The following is a 23231-nucleotide window of genomic DNA, read 5'->3' as shown; positions in this document are numbered from 1 at the left end:
TAACTATATATTTCACGCCGATATATCAGATATAATTTCATATACGATGTTGAATCGGTAATTTGCTGAATTTAAGTTTTGATTCTTGTTCAACCGCATGGTCGAACATAAATTTGATAACATCATGAAACAGATGCCACTTAACAACATTCAATCAATTAAAATAACAAATTCAGTTTATCTAATTATACCGAGAATGGTGACACGATTCGATATTTTTATTGTTTATTCGTTTTTCCTTCTCGAAAATAGTTCTACTTTGGATTTATGTGATCTAACCGGTACTACATCTTACACCAACTATACATCGAACGTCTTCGAACTCTGCGGATGCAAAGACAGTCGAATTTGTATAAGAAAATGTTGTCAATTAGGGTACTACCTATACCACGAGGAAGACGCGATTTTCGGTACCGACAAGAACGTCTGCGTTAGAAACGTAACTGCGGATCTGAATTTTTCCGTACCTGTGTATATGAACGAATCGAAGATTTACGATGAAACAAATTTTACGGTGGGGATGTTGGGGTGTAACCGAGGGAAGTTGTACAGATATTTCAAAATGGATAACGGTAATCCGGACGAAAAGTTTTACGTACAAGAAAACGGGACGTTATTCTATCCAAATTCCAAATATAAATACTACCAGAATGATAGATTTTGCGTGGATGAAGATGAGGGTTTATCAGTTTATTTGTGTTATACGTTGGACGACCCCTATTATCTTGCCAGGGAATTTAATAAAACAGGTATTTAATCATCGTTTTTAACAATCACCATCAGCTTTTGTGAAATCGAATCGATTATATTTAATTTTAGACTTAATCCATCAAAACCCCTAGATAAGTTGTTATCAACCCTCGAACGACAATCAATTACGCGACAAAGCTTCAAAAGACGCCACCTTGCGGTGAATTTTTGTCATATTTAAATGCTAATGAGGGTTCCTTAGAATACTTCTTCTGGAAATGCTGATCAGTGTCGCAGTTTCTTTTGATTTTAGGCATTTGAAATTTTCTGGACTAGTCATCTTCTGATGATTATCGTCCTCGGCGAAACAAAATTTCTTTTAATGAATAAACTTATTTTATACCGTAGTTATTGTTTCTTCTTCCTTATTACATCCCTTGAAACTCTTTAAGTACTTTATCAACTATTGTTTGTACTCTGTTTTTGTTCTGTTTCGATTTTCTCTCAATTATTTCTACGTCGTCTGTTATTTCTCTATGTATCGTCTCTGACAATTGACATCGTCCATTTTCCCTTCTATTAAAACATGAAAATCCGTCTAAAATTTATTTTGAGATCAATCTTCAGTAGGTGTTTAGATAGAGGACGTTTTAGAATCGAAACTTGCAGTAACTTCTCGTCGAAACGTGAAAAATATTTGGAAAATGGATTGGCGTCTTGGTGTTATTTATATTTATTGAGGATTTTGCTAATGATGCGTTTGTTTGAATGTGTTTTTCTTCCATATATCTTCCATTTTTAGCCTCAACTCTTCATTTGTGTCTAAATTATTTTAGCTTGTTGTTTCTTCTTCCCTATGACATCCCTTGAAACTCTTTAAGTACTTTATCAACTATTGTTTGTACTCTGTTTTTGTTTTATTTCGATTTTCTCTCAATTATTTCTACGTCGTCTGTTATTTCTCTATGTATCGTCTCTGACAATTGACATAATCCATTTTTCCTTCTATTAAAACATGAAAATCCGTCTAAAATTCACTGTGAGTTCAATCGTTAGTAGGTATTTAGGTAGAGGACGTTTTAGAATCGAAACTTGCAGTAACTTCTCGTCGAAACGTGAAAAATATTTGGAAAATGGATTGACGTCTTGGTGTTATTTATATTTATTGAGGATTTTGCTAATGATTTGTTTGTTTGAATGTGTTTTTCTCCCACATAGCTTCAATTTTTAGCTTCAACTCTTCATTTGTCAATTTTTGTGTCTAAATTATTTTACTTTGTTGTTTCTTCTTCCCTATCACATCCCTCCTAACTCTTTAAGTACTTTATCAACTATTGTTTGTACTCTGTTTTTGTTTTATTTCGATTTTCTCTCAATTATTTCTACGTCGTATGTTATTTCTCTAGGTATCGTCTCTGACAATTGACATAATCCATTTTTTCTTCTATTAAAACATGAAAATCCGTCTAAAATTTACTTTGAGTTCAATCTTTAGTAGGTGTTTAGGTAGAGGACGTTTTAGAATCGAAACTTGCAGTAACTTCTCGTCGAAACGTGAAAAATATTTGGAAAATGGATTGGCCTCTTGGTGTTATTTATATTTATTAAGGATTTTGCTAATGATTTGTTTGTTTGAATGTGTTTTTTTCGAAATTTAAAGAACCCTCCCTTGGATTATTTCCTAATTTGTTATATATGTTATTTGAAAACTCGTAATTCGTTGATTATATTCGTTGTGGCTGTAAGATATACAAAGAGGGTTACTAAATTCAGGAGATGGTAGCTCGTACGAAATTATGATGGATCGACCCCTTTTCGAGCCGTCACCCTTAAAAAATGGTGACTAAAATTTCAGTGAAACTATAATCTTGAAATTCTATAATTTTCGTGCACAACCTTACATTATACAGGGGTGGAATTACACCAACCTTTACTTTATATTATAACGAAACTTTCTAGATGAAAATTATAATTGAATATCCTTGTTTTATTCAAAAATATTTTTAATTATCAAATTTTTTAAATATTTAAATTAATTTTGGAAACTATCGCTTTGTATCGATCACGTAAAAACCGAAAAATATCTAAAAATTAGAATTGTAATGCCATATTTCATCACATAACTAAATTTGAACTCTAACCTATAATTTTAAGAGAAAAAAAATTTTTTAGGTTAGGTTAGGCTCGTTTAAAATCAAATTCCAGTTAAATCTACAAATATATCAATATTAATATTGATAGAAAAACAACTGTTTTCGTTGTTGAATGAATATGAAGAAATTGAAGAAAAGTTGCGTAAATATTATCCTGAAAATCGAAAAATTTACAAAACAATCCATTTATTTAGTTTTACAAACAATTTTCACGTGGAAATAATATAAAAGAGCGACCCTGGAACACGTGGAATTGCCTCGTATGAACTAGGTGGCACAAGTTTCGTTCTGACGTGCTTAATTTTGAATCGTTGTCGCAATTGCCTCAATTTTTTGGATTTTTATGTGCTATTAAGAGCGTTTGGCTGCCCCACCTCCAAATCCAATAAATTGGTCGCTTCCTAGCGCTGTTTCATCTTTTTTTCTAATATTTAATTGACATTCTCTTAAAGTACTAAAGACCGCACCGAAAAATCTTGTAGAAGCTCCTCCTTGGTTCCGAAGCAATTACTGAATCGTCTCGGTCGTTTGGACGGTCAAACCATCTCAAATTTTTATCTCCATTTTGATTTTTTTGAAGCAGCCACCGATAAATCGAGATTTAAAGCAAGATTTGAGTTTTTATTTTCATAAATGCCGTTTGTAGGCAAATTTCACGCGAAATTCGCGACGTTATTAATTTTTCCCTGTACACAAAACACTCCATTATGATTGATAGTTGTTTTCCACTTTTCTGGAAAAGAGTTCATCAAATAATAAATACGTAGCGTATCAAAAATATTTAACCAGGCACTAATGGAGTAGATTAACATTCAGATTATTAAAAGTATACATGATATGTATCAGTATATATCAGAGCTATTTTTCAATCAACTCTTTATCTTTTACCAAATATTTACTTAGTAGTTAGAATCGGAAATATCTTAAAGTGGCAGCTTGAACATTTATAGTCCGTGGTAGTGGTACAAATTGATTATTACAATTACTATTCGCCTACATGTCGAGATAACCACGTCCAGTAGACTGTTCCCTCTGCAACAAAGAGGAATTTCAATAAACTGCCGTTCCAAGTACTACATTGGTCAACGAAGAATGGTCATTCACCAGAAAATCGGCGACCTTCCTCGCGAGAAGCGTCGCCGGCACTCAGAGGACTCCCTTGTCCTGGAAGAAGGTCTACCGAGGGAAGCTTGTGATTAAATTTCGATCCCAGTTTACACCATTGGACATTAAACGTCGTTTGCAGCAATTGGGCCTCTACGAGGAAAATTTTGCGAAAGGATTTGGGTGTAGAACCTTATAAGATACGGCTGGTGCAAGAATTGAAGCCACGCGATCTCCCACAACGTCTAACTTTTGGTGAATGGGCGCCGGCAAACGAAGCCCATTTCTGGTTGAATGGATACATCTACAAGCAAAATTGCCGCATCTGGAGTGAAGACCAGCTAGAAGTATCGCAAGAGCTACCAATGCATCCCGAAAAAGTCACTGTTTGGTGTGGATTGTGGCAACATCGGGCGACGATGGTCGGAACGTTACTGTGAATGGCGAGCTCTGCCGTGGGATGATTGACAATTTTTTTTTCGCCCAAAATGGAAGATTTGGACATGCCTGACATGTGGTTTAAATAGACGGTGCCATATGCCACGCGGCACGCGAAAAAATTACCAAATTGAGAGCCGCCTTCGGTGAACAGTTCATCTCGTAAAATGGCCGCCAAAATCGGACGATTTAACTTCTTTGGACTATTTCTTGTGTGGCCATGTTGAAGCTAATGTCTATAGGGATAAACTAGCAACGTTCTGGAAGCCAATATTGAAGCATTTATTCGTTAATTTCCGGCCGATATGTTGGAAAGAGTTGGACCTTGCGCATGGTCTATCTAAACCGAAAAGTTGCATGAAATTATCTATTATAACGAACGTCGTATCGATTCCAATAAAGATATCATCAATTTTATCAAATTCAAATTCAATATCTTAAAAAATGACTGATTATAACCAATTATTGGAAACGCCAAGCTCCCGACCCCAACCTTACGTTGTGAACCACGCGACGCCGCTGGTTATCCGTAGATTAATCATTTTCTTCGTTGCTGTACTTCGATTGATCGTCCTCTTCGCATCGCTTGTCACTGTTTGGTGTGAATTGTGGCAACATCGGGCGACGATGGTCGGAATGTTACTGTGAATGGCGAGCTCTGCCGTGGGATGATTGACAATTTTTTTTTCGCCCAAAATGGAAGATTTGGACATGCCTGACATGTGGTTTAAATAGACGGTGCCATATGCCACGCGGCACGCGAAAAAATTACCAAATTGAGAGCCGCCTTCGGTGAACAGTTCATCTCGTAAAATGGCCGCCAAAATCGGGTGATTTAACGTCTTTGGACTATTTCTTGGGTGGCCATGTTGAAGCTAATGTCTATAGGGATAAACTAGCAACGTTCTGGAAGCCAATATTGAAGCATTTATTCGTTAATTTCCGGCCGATATGTTGGAAAGAGTTGGACCTTGCGCATGGTCTATCTAAACCGAAACCGTGGCCAAAACTTGCTTGAAATTATCTATTATAACGAACGTCGTATCGATTCCAATAAAGATATCATCAATTTTATCAAATTCAAATTCAATATCTTAAAAAATGACTGATTATAACCAATTATTGGAAACGCCAAGCTCCCGACCCCAACCTTACGTTGTGAACCATGCGACGCCGCTGGTTGTCCGTAGATTAATCGTTTCATCGTTGCCGTACTTCGAATGATCGTCGTCTTCGCATCGCTTCCCTTACCTTTTTGCAATTAATTGGCTGTTGCGTTGGCTCATGTACTACTCCGATATTCGCTCGAAGTCGTTTCTTGTCGCTGGCTTATTTTTTTTTTAATCACAATTACTTGTGAAAAACAAGCTTATCCGATCGGAATATCCAGTTCCCTCATGGCTTTCGAGTGATAGATTATTGAATAAATGTCGTATAAAAAAATTACAGATATAAACAATGACACCAACGTATTTTTATGATCTCATTTTCCTGTTAATTTTCTTGGAATTTGTTAGTGCCGTCGATGTTTCGAGACATTTCGATAAGTGCGACGAAAATGTAAATTGCGTTAGAAAATGTTGCGGTCCGGGACAAATCTTTAAAAAAAAGTGTTTGCCAAGCAACTCCAGTGAACCTTTCTCGGTGCCCCTTTACAAAAATAAGTACAATTATATAGGGATTATTAATAATTCCACCAAGTTCCTAATCGGAGAATTATCTTGTAAAATGTTCAAATTGAATCCTGATATTCCAACTGACGCTTATTTCCTCCAAGAAAATGGGACGCTTTGGGTCCCGACGTTCAATAAATTCTTCGGCAATGACGAATATTGCTTGGACGAGTCGAATTACCTTTCCGCTTTTCTTTGTTTTTCTACTGTAAGAGAACCTTTGGATCCCACACGTGAAACTAATTGCATAGGTAACTAAATTTATTACCATTGCGATAAAAAATATAGAAGAAGACATTTCAGATGTAATTAACAAGAAAAAATCCTTTAGGATCATGTAAAGTTTCAATTTATTATTCATACAGATGGTTAAGGCGGGTTTACACCGAACAAAAAACATGTCGGCAGAGGTTTTACCTCTGAGAAAGTTTCCGAGAAATTGCCTGTTCTTTAGATGAAAAAAAAAGTGTGCAAAATCAATGGATAATTGAGGTGGAATGATTAACCGAATGCTCCGTAGTTTAAAAATGTAAAAAAGCTTCATAGAAAGACGTATAATTGACTAATACGTCGCGAAAACTCGGAAAAAGTTTTTTTTTTCGTGACGTATTGTTACGTTGTTGTCTTTAAAGCGAACAAAACATTTTCCCATCTCGATTTGGTAACTCAAAAAAGTTCGAAAAGAAAAACTAGGTTGCCTCACCAATTTTGCATGTGTTTAAAGTTATTCATTTCAAGTTATTAAACTTTTATTTCAATTTGAACTCCAAATGTGGAGCGGAGCTTGTTCTTTTTCTACCTATTCCACGTTCGAAATTAGGCTCAATACAGTACGATGCAAAAAAATGCACAATCACTTGCCAATTGAAATCAAAGCTATAATAACTGCATTTCGCACGAATTTGAAAGCATATTTACTAGAAATTGCTCAATACGGTTATTTCTACACGCTGGTCAAAAACTATTATCGATCTTTAATACAAAATTTTCCATATTTTAGGATCTATTATCTCATTTAATCACATCAAATGAAGTTATTTTGTTTTGATGATGTATATCGTTATTTTTAGCTATTTACAAACACTTTTCTACAAATATTCAGCAATTTTTTGTTTCAACATGCTGCCCCTTGAAAGCCATTGCACAGCACATTTCCATATTCTCTGATTGACGTCTGTTAGAGCTTTTGCACGCATGTCATTTATGCAGCGCACCACTGGATGCATAATGTGCGCCGCGGGATTTTTGAATTTGGTGCGGGCCACTTAAGATTCCTTCGCGGGCCACAGTGTGGCCCGCGGGCGTGGAGTTGTTGTTTGTTGTCACTTTTTATTTCTGGAGTCTTGTGCCAAAAGTACAATGTGCAGTATTTCTAAATCTTATCATTTTTTTGTTGTTTTTTTATTTATCCTTGTCTAAATTACTATGTTTGATCATAACTTGTGACAAATAAGGAGTAATGCAGTGAAAACAATCCGGAATAATATAATATGATTGTTAATATTGGATTGGGTTGATTTTGGATGTATATGTCTTCAGAAGGGAAGAGAAAAAATCCTAAATTACAAATTTAATAGTTTTTCTATATTCTCTACTTCTCTAATTAATTCAATAACGAAGTTGAACGCCTCAAATCCCTTTTAAATTTAAAACAATCAAAATGGATACATATTTTGTTCCTAATATTCTATCTTGATTAGAAAATCTTAATAATAATTCACTATTTTGCTAAAATACATATTTTTGAATATTAATTTTAACCATTTTCTGTTCAAGTTCAATCCTACATTCAGTAGTATGTTTTTATATTGTGTAATATATTTCGATCTAGTCTCGAAGCAATTCTTCTAAACTCGAGACGAGACAATACCAAAAAAAAGTTTGTTTTTATTTAATCGTCTGAAGAAACCGCTTTTACAGCCCACGAAATATCGAGTTTAATACATTTTAGATGTTTCTCTCGACGAATAAGCTAAGCAGAAAATGAATTATTCATAAAAATTTTTCTACTATATATTTAAATTCCTGGAAAATTATACTAAACCTTGAATCGTAAGTAATTTCATTTATATATAATATTTTGTTTCGAAATACGTAAATAAAAACAGAAAAAATAACATACATAAACAATATGATAAGTTTATACGAAGGAATTTATTTATTAATATTCATAAATTTGAGAAAGCAACAATAAATTTATTACAATCTACATTAACATAGAAAAATGCGTTATAACACATATAGGAACTTTTCGTAAACTATGACAGTTGACAGTTCGGAAACCCGAATCACGTTCGTTGTTGTTCGAAAACTGATCGAGTAAATGCGATCAGCTGACAGGTTGTTTCATTTCTCTATGGTTTTTTCACTAGATAGAGAATTGTTTCAATCGGAGTTTTTTTCCATTTAACGAGAAATTTGAGAATGATACGCTGCTGCTGTTTTTCGTTGAACATGGTTTTTGGCAAAAAAAACACGTTCGCTTTAAAACCGATACTATAAGTCTCGTTATTTTAATAGCCAGACCTCGTATTCGTTTGATTGATTTATCTTTTTAGATCAAAATTTTTACGTCAGTAATTTAGTTCGAAAAAGTGACAAAAAGTTTCATCTATTTAATTATTAGTTTTTATTTTTATAATTTCTTGTCTATATCTTTCGTATAATTGAGCAATTCATCGTCTAAATGAAAAAAAGGATGAAATTTAGTGAGCAATAAAATAAAAATATGATTAACTACATAATATTTTATCGTGGCACCAATTACGTCTGGGAAATTCTAATTTTCTTACATCAATTAGTTGTAGACGACCTTTATGACTATGAAAAGAAAATTAATTAAATTAGTGGATATTAGTGTAGTATTAGTTATAGTAATAAAATCTTAGGTGGGTATAAGTTTGAAGGACATATAAATCGCTAATGAAACACAATCACGAAAGATAAATTAACAATGAAATTACCTTTTTTTTTACCTTTGATCAAGTCATGTTACATTTTATTTTATTCTACGTTCAATATTCTTATATATTTACTATTAAAACACGTCTACACGTATTAAACACACTGTTTACACTACAACTACACCAACAATTACTGACACGCGTTTCTATAACTAAGTTATCGTCTTCAGAGACTGTAGATAAACGTTTACCAGCTCTGAAGACAATAACTTGTTTTATAATAAAAAAAAATTATTCATAAAACCAAAATTTCATTAATATAAATTTGAAAATTTGTTTGCAGGAATGATAATATCGATGCCTTTTCTTCTGGCCACGTTCCTGGTGTACCTGATTTTACCTGAAAGAAACTTACATAGAAAAGCCTTGATGTCTTACGTATTCACCTTACTGGCTGCGTATATTACTTTGGTTACCATTCAAATGTATCCGTATCAATTCAAACCTGTGCCATGTCAAATTTTGGGTGAGTATAGAATAATTGAAATATTACTTAGTACATTTGAACAATTCCTTTTCGATACATTATTCAACAAAACTTGAGGTTTATTCAATTCAAAACCATTTGCATGATGACATCAAATAAGTCCAGTAAATGTAAATCGACATAACCAATTATGAAGACGTGGAAGTGGTATGAGGACAAGCAGCTGGATCAAATAAGGGATGAAAAATACCCAAAATAAGAATCAAAAAGCACCGATTTTAAAAGCAACAATAAGACCAATAATACAAGGACAGAAACATCAAAACCGAAATAACTCTTGGAGGCCACAGTTTACGATTCGATGTTTTCATTGGTGAACAGTGGAGATGATGAGCATTTTCAAACTCTAAATCTTCGTATTCTACTTTTTTTATTTTGGATATCATTTACAACCTAATTTAAATGTAATTTGCGGCTAATTACATCCTTATTTTTTTTTTTAGGATATTGTATCATATTTTTCTTCCTGGTGTCCTTCTTTTGGATGAATGTTATGTGCATAGACATGTGGCTAGCTTTCAGGTATATTGTTTTATTTATACAGGAATTCAAAATACTTAGGTGAAGAAATTAAATTCATTTGATTGATTTTTTTCAGTGGAATGCGAACAGTGATGTCAAAGAAATATGCTGAAAGAAAAAGATTCATTATTTATTGTATTTACGCTTGGGGTACGCCCATAATCCACGTGGGAATAGTTTTATTATTGAATACACATTCACCCCCAGACGCCGACTATTATCCAAAGATTGGGGACCCCAGATGCTTTTTAGGAGGTAAGTAAAAATCAATTAATAACGACAAGAAACTGATAATTATTTTTAGACGGAATGCCGACGTTCTATTATTTTTATCTACCGATGGCCATCATCATCGGCATTAACATTGTTTTCTTCATTTTGACCACCGTACGAATTCAACAAATTAAAAAAGAAACATCGATGCTGAAACAAACAGAAAGCAAAAAATCATACGAAGATGATAAACAAAAGTAAGTTGGTAATTCTACTTCTAAACATCACTCTGTATATATTATTATTATGTATATTCGACATAGAGTTAATATAAAAAATAGACAGGGTACTAATAAAATCAAAATCTTCTTTCCCGTCACTTGACTCTTTAACAGTTTTTCGTGCCAATTCGAATTCCCATACATAAGTTTCTCTATGTTTAATATCAATTCTATGATTCTCGCAGAAACGTCATTGTTCACAACCATAGGCAACCTTACAATTTGACAGTTCTATGTTTCAAGGTTGGATAATTTATTCTGTGAAAAGTGAGTGACAAGTGACGTTTTGACATTCGAACCGGATTTTGTTAATTCTGATTGAAACATTATAATTGAACACTTGAAGAAGAGTATTTTTTAATTTGGTGGTCCTTCAAATATTTACAACTCTCAAGGCACTAACAGACATGATGACTAACTTGGTTATAGGAAGTAGCCATCATATCGTAAGCAAAAATATAAGTTTTCATGATAAAAACACAAATTTCTGTAAAATGAACAAAATTTTGGAAAATTTGGAATAATAATAGCAAAATTATAGCCGTAAAAAACATTATGGATCATTATCATTATAAAAATAGTCCAGCATCGATTTTGTACACGGAAATATTGAACGAATTGGATTTGGAAGTCCAGGATCACTGTTTTAACACCAATTATCATTTTTTTTTCTTATTGCAAGTATATATATTGGTTTTAAATCATATAATTTGTTATTAAATTTGATTAAAGGTTTAACCTGTACTTAAAACTGATGTTTGCAATGGGTATCAATTGGATTATGGAGTTAATATCATGGACAGTCGAGAAATTGTTACGTGACACTCCTACGTTTATTTGGTATTTGTCTGACTTTACTAATGCCATGTACGGAGTTCTTATTTTCGTTATATTTGTCTTTAAAAAGAAGATTTGGCAATCGTTGAAGAAGAGGTAAGTAATTTATTAATTTCTTAGATACTACCCTTAATTTTCTTACACCCACTTCTGTTCATATTTATTCATTTCACTTACACTCTTTTTTAAGTGGTTCACATTTTTTTAACACTAACTTCTGTCCCATTTGTCTAGTCAACTTCAAGTTATTAGAGGTTTTCGGTGACTAAATAAGTCTTCCAAGTAAAAATTACGGGCACAGGTTATCCAAATTTCTGGACTTGTAACTCAAAAAATTATTTGAAATGCGAGTAATTCAAAATCCTCATAATTTTCGAGATCGCAAACTGTTTTTACATAAATTCATTTTACGGTGACAATTTTGAGGTTAGGAAAAATGCTTCAATACCAATTTGTAGACAATTTTGTTCTGTACATTTTTTGTTCCAGCACTTTTTTTGATTTTCTCCTAGTTTTCGAATAATTCGCGATTGGAATATAAACCCATTTTAAGGTGAAAATTTTGAGGTTAGGTACAAATACCTGGAATACTTTTTTGTAGAAAATTTTGTACTCTACATTTTTTATTATGGCAGTTATTTTTCGAATTCCTCATAGTTTTTTTGAGTTCCAATTCCAAAAACTTCGAAAATTCGTACCCATAATTTTGTTGAGAGTTGCTAGATTTATTCAGTATCCCAAAACCTCCCACTATGTAGAAAACCAAAACCGCCCAATTTAATTTAAGGCTTTAGCTCAAAATCGCCTAATTTGCCTGTATTATATAGAAAAGTCTAACGACAACCTTAAATTGAGGAAAAGTGTGCTGAAAGATATACACCAAAATGTTTTTCCGCAACGTGAATTATTTTTTATTGCAACATGGTCAAAACCATGAATACCGAATTTTCGGTTTCTAGATATGATTTTTTGTGTTTATATCTAAACCGAAAAAAAACATCAGCAATCAAGACCGTGTCATCAGTATTGATTCCTATCACCAGGTCCTTCAGAGCCTGCAGAAAAATCACCTCCTTATGTAAATGAATCAGGAGTGGTCACACCGCTTCCCTTTTGATTTTTATGGTATTAGACATACTATAATCTATTTTAACTTGTGCTATATAAATGGAATATTTTAAAAATCGTTTTCTAACCTCAACAAAACCCATAGTCCGCTTTTTATTTGTAAATAATCATCTTCAGAGTAAAACAATGAACAAACCTCCATATTTTCCAATCTTCTTTTTTAATATGCAGACCTGTCATCTTTCAACGAGCTATCATATTTCCTGTCAACATAGGTCATTTTCGAAAAACGTGATTTGAAACGTCGTATTGAACAAACAAATATTTTATTTAATTTGTCTATATAGAATTGATTATTTCGAACGAATATTTAAATAAAGCACCATTATAACCATGATTTTAATTTAAATAACCACAATATGGCGACTGGTTGTCAATCTACTAGTTTCCACTTTTGTACATTCCCTTTAAATCGAAATGCCTTTCTATAGTAAATGACAATTGATTGACAGATGACAAACTTGGATTTAATTTTATTCCATTCCCTTGTTGATAAATTGATTTAGTTGCTTCATAATATTAACGAATAGTTTCAAAGATGATTGTAAATTTGATAAATTAAATTTACCATATTTATAAACTCACAAAACGATTATATATCGAGTATTTATGGCGAGAAATAAATTTTAGATTGATACGGACGTTACACTCTCAGAAAGTTGATACGAGTGGAAATCAAATAGTTCATTTATCATTTACCATATTTATGAAATCCCGAAACGTGATAATTTAAGGTTATATCATTGACATTTGTCTTCAGTGGTTTTTGTATCGATTATATATCGAGTATTTATGGCGAGAAATAAATTTTAGATTGTTACGGACGTTACAAGCTCAGAAAGTTAATACGAGTGGAAATCAAATAGTTCATTTATCATTTACCATATTTTTAAAATCACGAAACGTGATAATTTAAGGTTATGTCATTGACATTTGTCTTCAGTGGTTTTTGTATCGATTATATATCGAGTATTTATGGCGAGAAATAAATTTTAGATTGTTACGGACGTTACAAGCTCAGAAAGTTAATACGAGTGGAAATCAAATAGTTCATTTATCATTTACCATATTTTTAAAATCACGAAACGTGATAATTTAAGGTTATGTCATTGACATTTGTCTTCAGTGGTTTTTGTATCGATTATATATCGAGTATTTATGGCGAGAAATAAATTTTAGATTGTTACGGACGTTACAAGCTCAGAAAGTTAATACGAGTGGAAATCAAATAGTTCATTTATCATTTACCATATTTATGAAATCACGAAACGTGATAATTTAAGGTTATGTCATTGACATTTGTCTTCACTGGTTTTTGTATCGATTATATATCGAGTATTTATGGCGAGAAATAAATTTTAGATTGTTACGGACGTTACAAGCTCAGAAAGTTGATACGAGTGGAAATCAAATAGTTCATTTATCATTTACCATATTTATGAAATCACGAAACGTGATAATTTAAGGTTATATCATTGACATTTGTCTTCAGTGGTTTTTGTATCGATTATATATCGAGTATTTATGGCGAGAAATAAATTTTAGATTGTTACGGACGTTACAAGCTCAGAAAGTTAATACGAGTGGAAATCAAATAGTTCATTTATCATTTACCATATTTTTAAAATCACGAAACGTGATAATTTAAGGTTATGTCATTGACATTTGTCTTCAGTGGTTTTTGTATCGATTATATATCGAGTATTTATGGCGAGAAATAAATTTTAGATTGTTACGGACGTTACAAGCTCAGAAAGTTGATACGAGTGGAAATCAAATAGTTCATTTATCATTTACCATATTTTTAAAATCACGAAACGTGATAATTTAAGGTTATGTCATTGACATTTGTCTTCAGTGGTTTTTGTATCGATTATATATCAAGTATTTATGGCGAGAAATAAATTTTAGATTGTTACGGACGTTACAAGCTCAGAAAGTTAATACGAGTGGAAATCAAATAGTTCATTTATCATTTACCATATTTATGAAATCACGAAACGTGATAATTTAAGGTTATGTCATTGACATTTGTCTTCACTGGTTTTTGTATCGATTATATATCGAGTATTTATGGCGAGAAATAAATTTTAGATTGTTACGGACGTTACAAGCTCAGAAAGTTAATACGAGTGGAAATCAAATAGTTCATTTATCATTTACCATATTTTTAAAATCACGAAACGTGATAATTTAAGGTTATGTCATTGACATTTGTCTTCACTGGTTTTTGTATCGATTATATATCGAGTATTTATGGCGAGAAATAAATTTTAGATTGTTACGGACGTTACAAGCTCAGAAAGTTAATACGAGTGGAAATCAAATAGTTCATTTATCATTTACCATATTTTTAAAATCACGAAACGTGATAATTTAAGGTTATATCATTGACATTTGTCTTCAGTGGTTTTTGTATCGATTATATATCGAGTATTTATGGCGAGAAATAAATTTTAGATTGTTACGGACGTTACACGCCCAGAAAGTTGATACGAGTGGAAATCAAATAGTTCATTTATCATTTACCATATTTTTAAAATCACGAAACGTGATAATTTAAGGTTATATCATTGACATTTGTCTTCAGTGGTTTTTGTATCGATTATATATCGAGTATTTATGGCGAGAAATAAATTTTAGATTGTTACGGACGTTACAAGCTCAGAAAGTTGATACGAGTGGAAATCAAATAGTTCATTTATCATTTACCATATTTTTAAAATCACGAAACGTGATAATTTAAGGTTATGTCATTGACATTTGTCTTCACTGGTTTTTGTATCGATTATATATCGAGTATTTATGGCGAGAAATAAATTTTAGATTGTTACGGACGTTACAAGCTCAGAAAGTTAATACGAGTGGAAATCAAATAGTTCATTTATCATTTACCATATTTTTAAAATCACGAAACGTGATAATTTAAGGTTATATCATTGACATTTGTCTTCAGTGGTTTTTGTATCGATTATATATCGAGTATTTATGGCGAGAAATAAATTTTAGATTGTTACGGACGTTACACGCCCAGAAAGTTGATACGAGTGGAAATCAAATAGTTCATTTATCATTTACCATATTTTTAAAATCACGAAACGTGATAATTTAAGGTTATATCATTGACATTTGTCTTCAGTGGTTTTTGTATCGATTATATATCGAGTATTTATGGCGAGAAATAAATTTTAGATTGTTACGGACGTTACAAGCTCAGAAAGTTGATACGAGTGGAAATCAAATAGTTCATTTATCATTTACCATATTTTTAAAATCACGAAACGTGATAATTTAAGGTTATGTCATTGACATTTGTCTTCAGTGGTTTTTGTATCGATTATATATCAAGTATTTATGGCGAGAAATAAATTTTAGATTGTTACGGACGTTACAAGCTCAGAAAGTTAATACGAGTGGAAATCAAATAGTTCATTTATCATTTACCATATTTATGAAATCACGAAACGTGATAATTTAAGGTTATGTCATTGACATTTGTCTTCACTGGTTTTTGTATCGATTATATATCGAGTATTTATGGCGAGAAATAAATTTTAGATTGTTACGGACGTTACAAGCTCAGAAAGTTGATACGAGTGGAAATCAAATAGTTCATTTATCATTTACCATATTTTTAAAATCACGAAACGTGATAATTTAAGGTTATATCATTGACATTTGTCTTCAGTGGTTTTTGTATCGATTATATATCGAGTATTTATGGCGAGAAATAAATTTTAGATTGTTACGGACGTTACACGCCCAGAAAGTTGATACGAGTGGAAATCAAATAGTTCATTTATCATTTACCATATTTTTAAAATCACGAAACGTGATAATTTAAGGTTATATCATTGACATTTGTCTTCAGTGGTTTTTGTATCGATTATATATCGAGTATTTATGGCGAGAAATAAATTTTAGATTGTTACGGACGTTACAAGCTCAGAAAGTTGATACGAGTGGAAATCAAATAGTTCATTTATCATTTACCATATTTTTAAAATCACGAAACGTGATAATTTAAGGTTATATCATTGACATTTGTCTTCAGTGGTTTTTGTATCGATTATATATCGAGTATTTATGGCGAGAAATAAATTTTAGATTGTTACGGACGTTACAAGCTCAGAAAGTTGATACGAGTGGAAATCAAATAGTTCATTTATCATTTACCATATTTTTAAAATCACGAAACGTGATAATTTAAGGTTATATCATTGACATTTGTCTTCAGTGGTTTTTGTATCGATTATATATCGAGTATTTATGGCGAGAAATAAATTTTAGATTGTTACGGACGTTACAAGCTCAGAAAGTTAATACGAGTGGAAATCAAATAGTTCATTTATCATTTACCATATTTATGAAATCACGAAACGTGATAATTTAAGGTTATGTCATTGACATTTGTCTTCACTGGTTTTTGTATCGATTATATATCGAGTATTTATGGCGAGAAATAAATTTTAGATTGTTACGGACGTTACACGCCCAGAAAGTTGATACGAGTGGAAATCAAATAGTTCATTTATCATTTACCATATTTTTAAAATCACGAAACGTGATAATTTAAGGTTATGTCATTGACATTTGTCTTCACTGGTTTTTGTATCGATTATATATCGAGTATTTATGGCGAGAAATAAATTTTAGATTGTTACGGACGTTACAAGCTCAGAAAGTTAATACGAGTGGAAATCTAGAACTTACAAGTAACAATAAGGTTACTTAGGAAATATTTAAGTATTTCAAAATGCAGTAAGTTAAATATGAAACATTGTTTGATGATGCACTTAATATGGGCAACAAGGTATTTTACAAGGTTGTGGATTGTTATTGAAATAGTGTAATAGAAGATGTCTAAGCGGTCTGAAAGAATCTTTCGTGAGGTTTGGTTCATATACGTCGAAGAAAATGTTTATAGTACAAATTTTTGTCACTTTCTATTTGGTTACCTCCTTCAGAATATGTTTCATTGATGATAAATGTTTACGTAGAAGGTGGGGCGGTTCTAACGAGGAATATTCAATGAAATCTTTCAACCGAACAACGGCGGAAACGAAATCTACCACCGTACATTCCAGGAAAAAGACAATGGAAGCAACTACTTTAAATGATAGGCAACAGCAAGTTTCGCATTATGATGTGTAGTACCCGTTATTGACGTTTTACAGGTTCAATGAAAATTATCTTATTAATTGCATGAAGAAAACGAATTTGTTAAAAAAAATTGTAAATTGCGGATTAAAACCGTTGGGTTCCGATCGAAATGGAAAAAGCTTGTTTATTTTATATGCTTATTGCTTCTAGACTGCGATTCCAGCGCTCCAATGTCGAAAGTCGTAAAATTACCATAAAACAAAAACATAAAAGTTTATGTTTTAGGTTAGGCGACTTTTCGTATTTTAAGACCCGGCCATTATTATTTTTTTTGTGTTGCAAAACGTGAATATGTATATTCAAATATAGTAACTAATTTTTCGAATTCGTTCGCGCGTCAAATTCCGATCGCATCGCATCGAACTGCGAACCACAATATTGAAAGTGCGCATGCGACCGGTTCCTGAACTGATTCGGAACTGATCCGCGAAGAAAAAGCTAATTCAAATCGTGATCGTGACTCTAGCGGGAAAGAAATTTTGTTTTTCTTATAAATAAACAAGCCCGCGAGCTTTTTTGTCGAAAAGAACTCGACGGTTTTATTTTTGATGTACATACGGCTTTAAATCGTCAATTCTATCAAAATATTGTGATTTTTATCCAGTGTTTGTTACAATTTGATGGAAATTAACATCGGTTAGGGTTTACTTTTCTTAGACCGCAAAGACATCTCGATATCAGTCGAATTAGTATTTTTCGGTTATGGTTTCAATTGAAAATATTATAAATAACTAACATGCATGAGCACGAATACGCTTTTTTGCACATATATATAGTTTTTTTGCACGGTTGTTTTATACACGCTTGATTTTGATAATTTTTTTGTGGTACTAAAAATTAAACACGTTTAAGATGAAAAGAAATCGTTAAATTCGAAATTGTTGTAAAAAAATTCATATGCAAACATTATGTACCTCTAAAAAATAGTTTGCTTACAACTATCTATGGAAAACTTCTTCTGTTTTGTTAGAAAATTTTGAATAATCAGATTTTTTAACCTAAAAAAAGTCTTCGACTAGAATTATAGGGAAAAATGCGTGTTTAGTAATGCTAATTTCATTTGAAAGGGCTTCAAACTGTTTTTTTTTAATTAGAAACGTCCCTTACCCCGTTTTCGTTCTTTTTATAGCACTAGTGCGGTAATTACCCCAAAAAACTAACCAATAAATTATTATTTATTATTTCTGCGAAGTATTATTAGAAAACAAAGAAAATGGCGTGTCTCGAGTGATTAGCTTCTTAGTAAAAAGTAACCGACTACAAAAAAAGTTTTCCATTAAGACTTTTGCGTGCTTTTGAACCAATCGTCGAAGCATTTTCTCCATTCCGATTGAGGTAGCGTCATTTGAACGGATCAAACGTATCTTCAGATGTAGAAAAACGTTGATCTCGCAATTTATTCGTGATGTGCGGGAATAAGAACGAATCATTGGGTGCCAAACAAGGTTTATACGGCGGACGAACCATCAATTCGATGTTTTGACCGTTCAAAAACGTTTTTGTTTGTACTGATGTACGGGAGTTCGCATTGTCGTAGTGGATATTGGTTTCCCTGATTTGTTTGGCGAACAAATACCAATCTATGTCGCTCTAATGAAACAGTAGCAACAAGTTTAGTTATTAAACAGGCGGCCATTTACTTCGAAGAACTTCGTGCGTGAATTTCGTTGGATTAGGATCGACTTGAAAGACCCAAAACAATCGATTGTTGTTTAATTTCGGGTTCGTAATCTTTGGAAGCATCGCGATTGTATTTTTTAAGCATTTCTTTGCTACAATCAACAAGAACGATTCTCAAATTATGCTGTTTACAAATATTTTTGGCAGCTAAATGTTCCTGCACTATTGAATCTATGCGAGTGGAATTAATGCCCAAGTATGTCTGAATCTCACGGTATGTCACGTGACGATCTTGCAATATCAGTTTACAGACAGCATCGACGTTTTCTGACCGATTTTGGACGATATTCATCCAGTAGCGAAGCTTCACCACCAAAAGTCGAAGCGAGTTCGATTTGATCCTATTTTTAAATTTTTCGACCAAGTTGAATGTTTCAAGAATATGTAAACAACTCCAATGTCACTCGTGTGACAAGACGTTCCGAGTTTAAACTTTATAATGTCAATGTCAATTTCGACATATTCAAATCAGTGTTGCCATATCTCAAAATTTAAATACCTACATTGGATTGAATCAAAAAAGAAGGGACACGTAAGTTTGTTCCATATTAAGCACGAGGGGTGTTTTTTAATAGTTAAAAAAAAGAAATTAATGTTTTATATCGTCCCATATTAATAATATTTGTAATTATTTCCATTCCAATTAAATATAACTACTATCTCCGCACTAGTAAAATAAACAAAGTATAGTAAGTTCTTTCTTGTACCATTAAAATAATGTTTTGAATGTTTTTTTTTAACTAAATTCATTCATTTCTCAAATTATTATGAATTAGTCCTTCCAAACAATTGAAATGTTGTATATTTGACGTAAATAGCCCCTCATAACTTTCCTTTTTCTTAGTTAAATGAGTATGGTAGTTACAGGAAAGTTATAGCACAACTTAGATTGTATTAATACTACAAACTAATTATTTTGTTAACACAATTTAATTTTTTAATACTTTATTTTACAGATACTATGTATTTATTGGTAAACCGCATCTTGCCCACTCTTTTACTACGTCATCAGCTCGCGGTACCCGGGCAAGTAATTATTCGACTACTGATACCGCCGTCAGTACTGATTACCGTCTCAATGATATGAAGAGGATCCCAGAAGAGTCAGCACTTAACAGAACTTGAAGCTGAAAAATATGTTTGTTCTATGTGCCATTTATGTTCCGGAGCTATATTGCACCAAAGATAATAATAGTTGTAACTTTAGTAAATAGGTAAACACAATTTTGGTTTCAATTATTATCCTATATAACAACTAGAATAAAATTTACACTACAAATGAAATAAATTGAGTATCTACACAAAATTTGGTTGGAAAAACGGCATAAAATTGGAGTACGAAAAGATATAAATAAATAATTAGTGCGGAAAGAAAATCGAAATAAATTGCTTGTTGATCAAATTTTTTGCTTAAATATTATAAGTTTTATTGAAACGAAATAAATTATTGTTAATAAAATTTGTATTTCTTAGTAACAATCCGTCGATCGGTGTAGTAGCCACTACAAATCAAATAATATTTTATACAAACCATAGACTTTATGCTACACCACAGAACATACCATAAGTATGTTTTGTGAACTACACATCGCGATTTATATACTTTCTATTGAAAAGAAGTGCCAACTTTAGAAAGAAACAGTCTCTAGTCTAAAAAATACATAGAAATGAGATAGGAGAGTAGGATTACAAATATAGTTTATCTGTGAGAACGATACACGAAATAAGAAGAAACTCGTCTAACAATTGACAAAGATAGACACCACAACTTTCTTCGTGTCTATAATTCGAACGAGAAGTTAATTTTGAAAACCGTAACAAGCTAAACTGAACAGGTACAGTAGCTTATATTTGCTTTGTTCGCGTGTCTAATTCCGAATCAATATGGCAGTACGAATCAGTTATACTAGTTCTAACCAACTGATACGGAACTGATTATGATCACATGCTCATTTCAATTTTATCGTTGGATGAATTGTTAATAATTCACAAATGTTTAAGGTATATTTCAAAAGCCAAATTATAATTATGTATTAAATAAAATAGGTTAGTTATGAAAAGTTTTAATACGTTATGAATGGATTTTAATATTTATTATTTTATTAAACAAAATGAAGAATATACACTTGGCACCATGGTTGAAACCTAACCTTTAATCACGTTTCTTTTGTTTGGGCCCGTATAGTGGAGTAAATTTTTGCTTATACACTTTTTTACTATTGCTTTTAATCTCTGCATTCTTTTCGTGGCAGATGATTTGATTTTTAAAATCACGTTCATACAGGTAAGTTGAGTATTTTCTCAAGTAATCCATATTAATTTTTTTAGTATAAGTATTTCGAGGCCCATCTATATATTTGGTTTCTTTATTTCTTTAATTTTTTCCTTTTTCCCACTATAATTCGATTAGAATCAATTATAATAGTTGCTAACTAGAATTTTTGTTGGTATTTTCAAATCTTTTAAAGTCCAAATAACCACATTTAGTTTACTAACTGTCTCCTTATAAAAGCTCTGATTATGTACTCCGATTAGATTCTTTTCAACAATTCAAGGTTAAATATTGAACTAATAAAAATTAAGATTCAATTTATAATTGAAAGAATTCATAAATTTCAGCTTCTAATATGATTTTACCCTATTAATTTTTCAGTATTGAAATATTGTGCCCAGTACTGAGACAGTTGTAGTCCTTGAATTATAATCAAGGAACTTCTAGAATTTCTAAGTTATCTCCATCAACACCAACTTAATTTTTGAGGTGTTCAAGAGTCTAATATTCAATAATGGTTATTTAATTTATTCTTGTCAAATTATACTGTTACTTACCTTTACAATCCTACTTTCTTTAGGTATATTTGATGACTACACTATCAACTATTTGAAATTGGATTAAATGTTATAAAAGTGTCTAGGAAGTTAATAAAAAGAACATGCTGTATCATTGAGTTTAATTAATATTTAATTTGTCTTATTTTTTCATTGTTACCATAATATTAGTTACAGTAGTTTGTTTTTGCATTCAAAATATGCCCGTTCCAAACGAATCCCAGATGGTAAATAAACATTTATAAAAATTCTCACGCGATATATTTGTTTAAAAGCAAAATTATAAACAATTGTTGGTGGAATCTATTTATATTATCAAAATTGTTATTAATCACTATATTAAGAAGATATTTATTTTTGTATGGTGTTTGGAATCGATATAAATTTTTCATTGTAGGATTGAAAGTGGTAAACACACTTTATGAAAAGTATGGTGACTGCCATAGAAAGAAAAGTAAACTTAGTTGTTACTCAGTGGAAACAATTTTGCAAAATATTTTTTCGCGATTCATTTATATTTAAAAATTTCCTGAAATTTGTTCGTTGTTGTCGACTTGTTACAATTTTAGTTTTTGGAAAACATCCTATTTCACTGATTGACATTTGAAATTGACATATGACAGTTTTCAACATAATTTTTATTGTTTCTGATAAAAATCAAATTTTATTTGTAATTTGTGTCATCTTGACTAGTAATAACAAAATGTGAGGTTGATACAGAACTCTGTAAAAAACTGGTAGACATTCATTGGTGATTAACACGAATGGATTTGTTAATATTGCACACTTACCAAAAATAGTTTATAGCACCATCTTGTTTGAATAAACGCTTGTTTCCCGAAAAGGGAACAGTTTGGGAATAAACTATATTGGATAATTGGAAGAAAATCACAACAATCAATCGAGAATTTGTTATCGGTATATAAGACGACACTATTTATAGATATGGAATTATGCAGGCTGGTTCAGCGTCTACATAAAATATGAGTCTGTAAAAATTTATGAGGATTGATAATAAATGCTGCAATGTCATTACATAGAATACAAGTCACAAATCGATGCATTATTTT

The 23231-nt window shown here is 31.8% G+C and overlaps 1 protein-coding gene across 7 annotated transcripts in view; it reads left to right on the top strand.

Moving 5' to 3' along the window:
- Window positions 1–20793, top strand: part of LOC130440492 (G-protein coupled receptor Mth2-like) — a 62887-nt gene extending 42094 nt beyond the window's left edge. For 3 of the 7 annotated variants that reach the window (XM_056773678.1, XM_056773674.1, XM_056773681.1), the window contains exons 2-7: window positions 9305–9487; window positions 9952–10030; window positions 10107–10285; window positions 10335–10500; window positions 11257–11457; window positions 20289–20791. In XM_056773678.1, the coding sequence (XP_056629656.1) occupies window positions 9305–9487; window positions 9952–10030; window positions 10107–10285; window positions 10335–10500; window positions 11257–11457; window positions 20289–20457 (977 nt within the window). In that variant the 3' untranslated portion in view covers window positions 20458–20791. Of the gene's footprint in view, window positions 1–5773; window positions 6310–9304; window positions 9488–9951; window positions 10031–10106; window positions 10286–10334; window positions 10501–11256; window positions 11458–17489; window positions 17667–20288 lie in introns of those variants that run through there. The other 4 variants (XM_056773677.1, XM_056773676.1, XM_056773675.1 and 1 more) reach the window with 3 other exon arrangements.
- Window positions 20794–23231: the final 2438 nt, after the last annotated feature.

This window comes from Diorhabda sublineata, chromosome 2 (genome assembly GCF_026230105.1).
Source record: "Diorhabda sublineata isolate icDioSubl1.1 chromosome 2, icDioSubl1.1, whole genome shotgun sequence".
Lineage (NCBI taxonomy): Eukaryota > Metazoa > Arthropoda > Insecta > Coleoptera > Chrysomelidae > Diorhabda > Diorhabda sublineata.
This window is presented reverse-complemented; position numbering and strand designations above follow the sequence as displayed.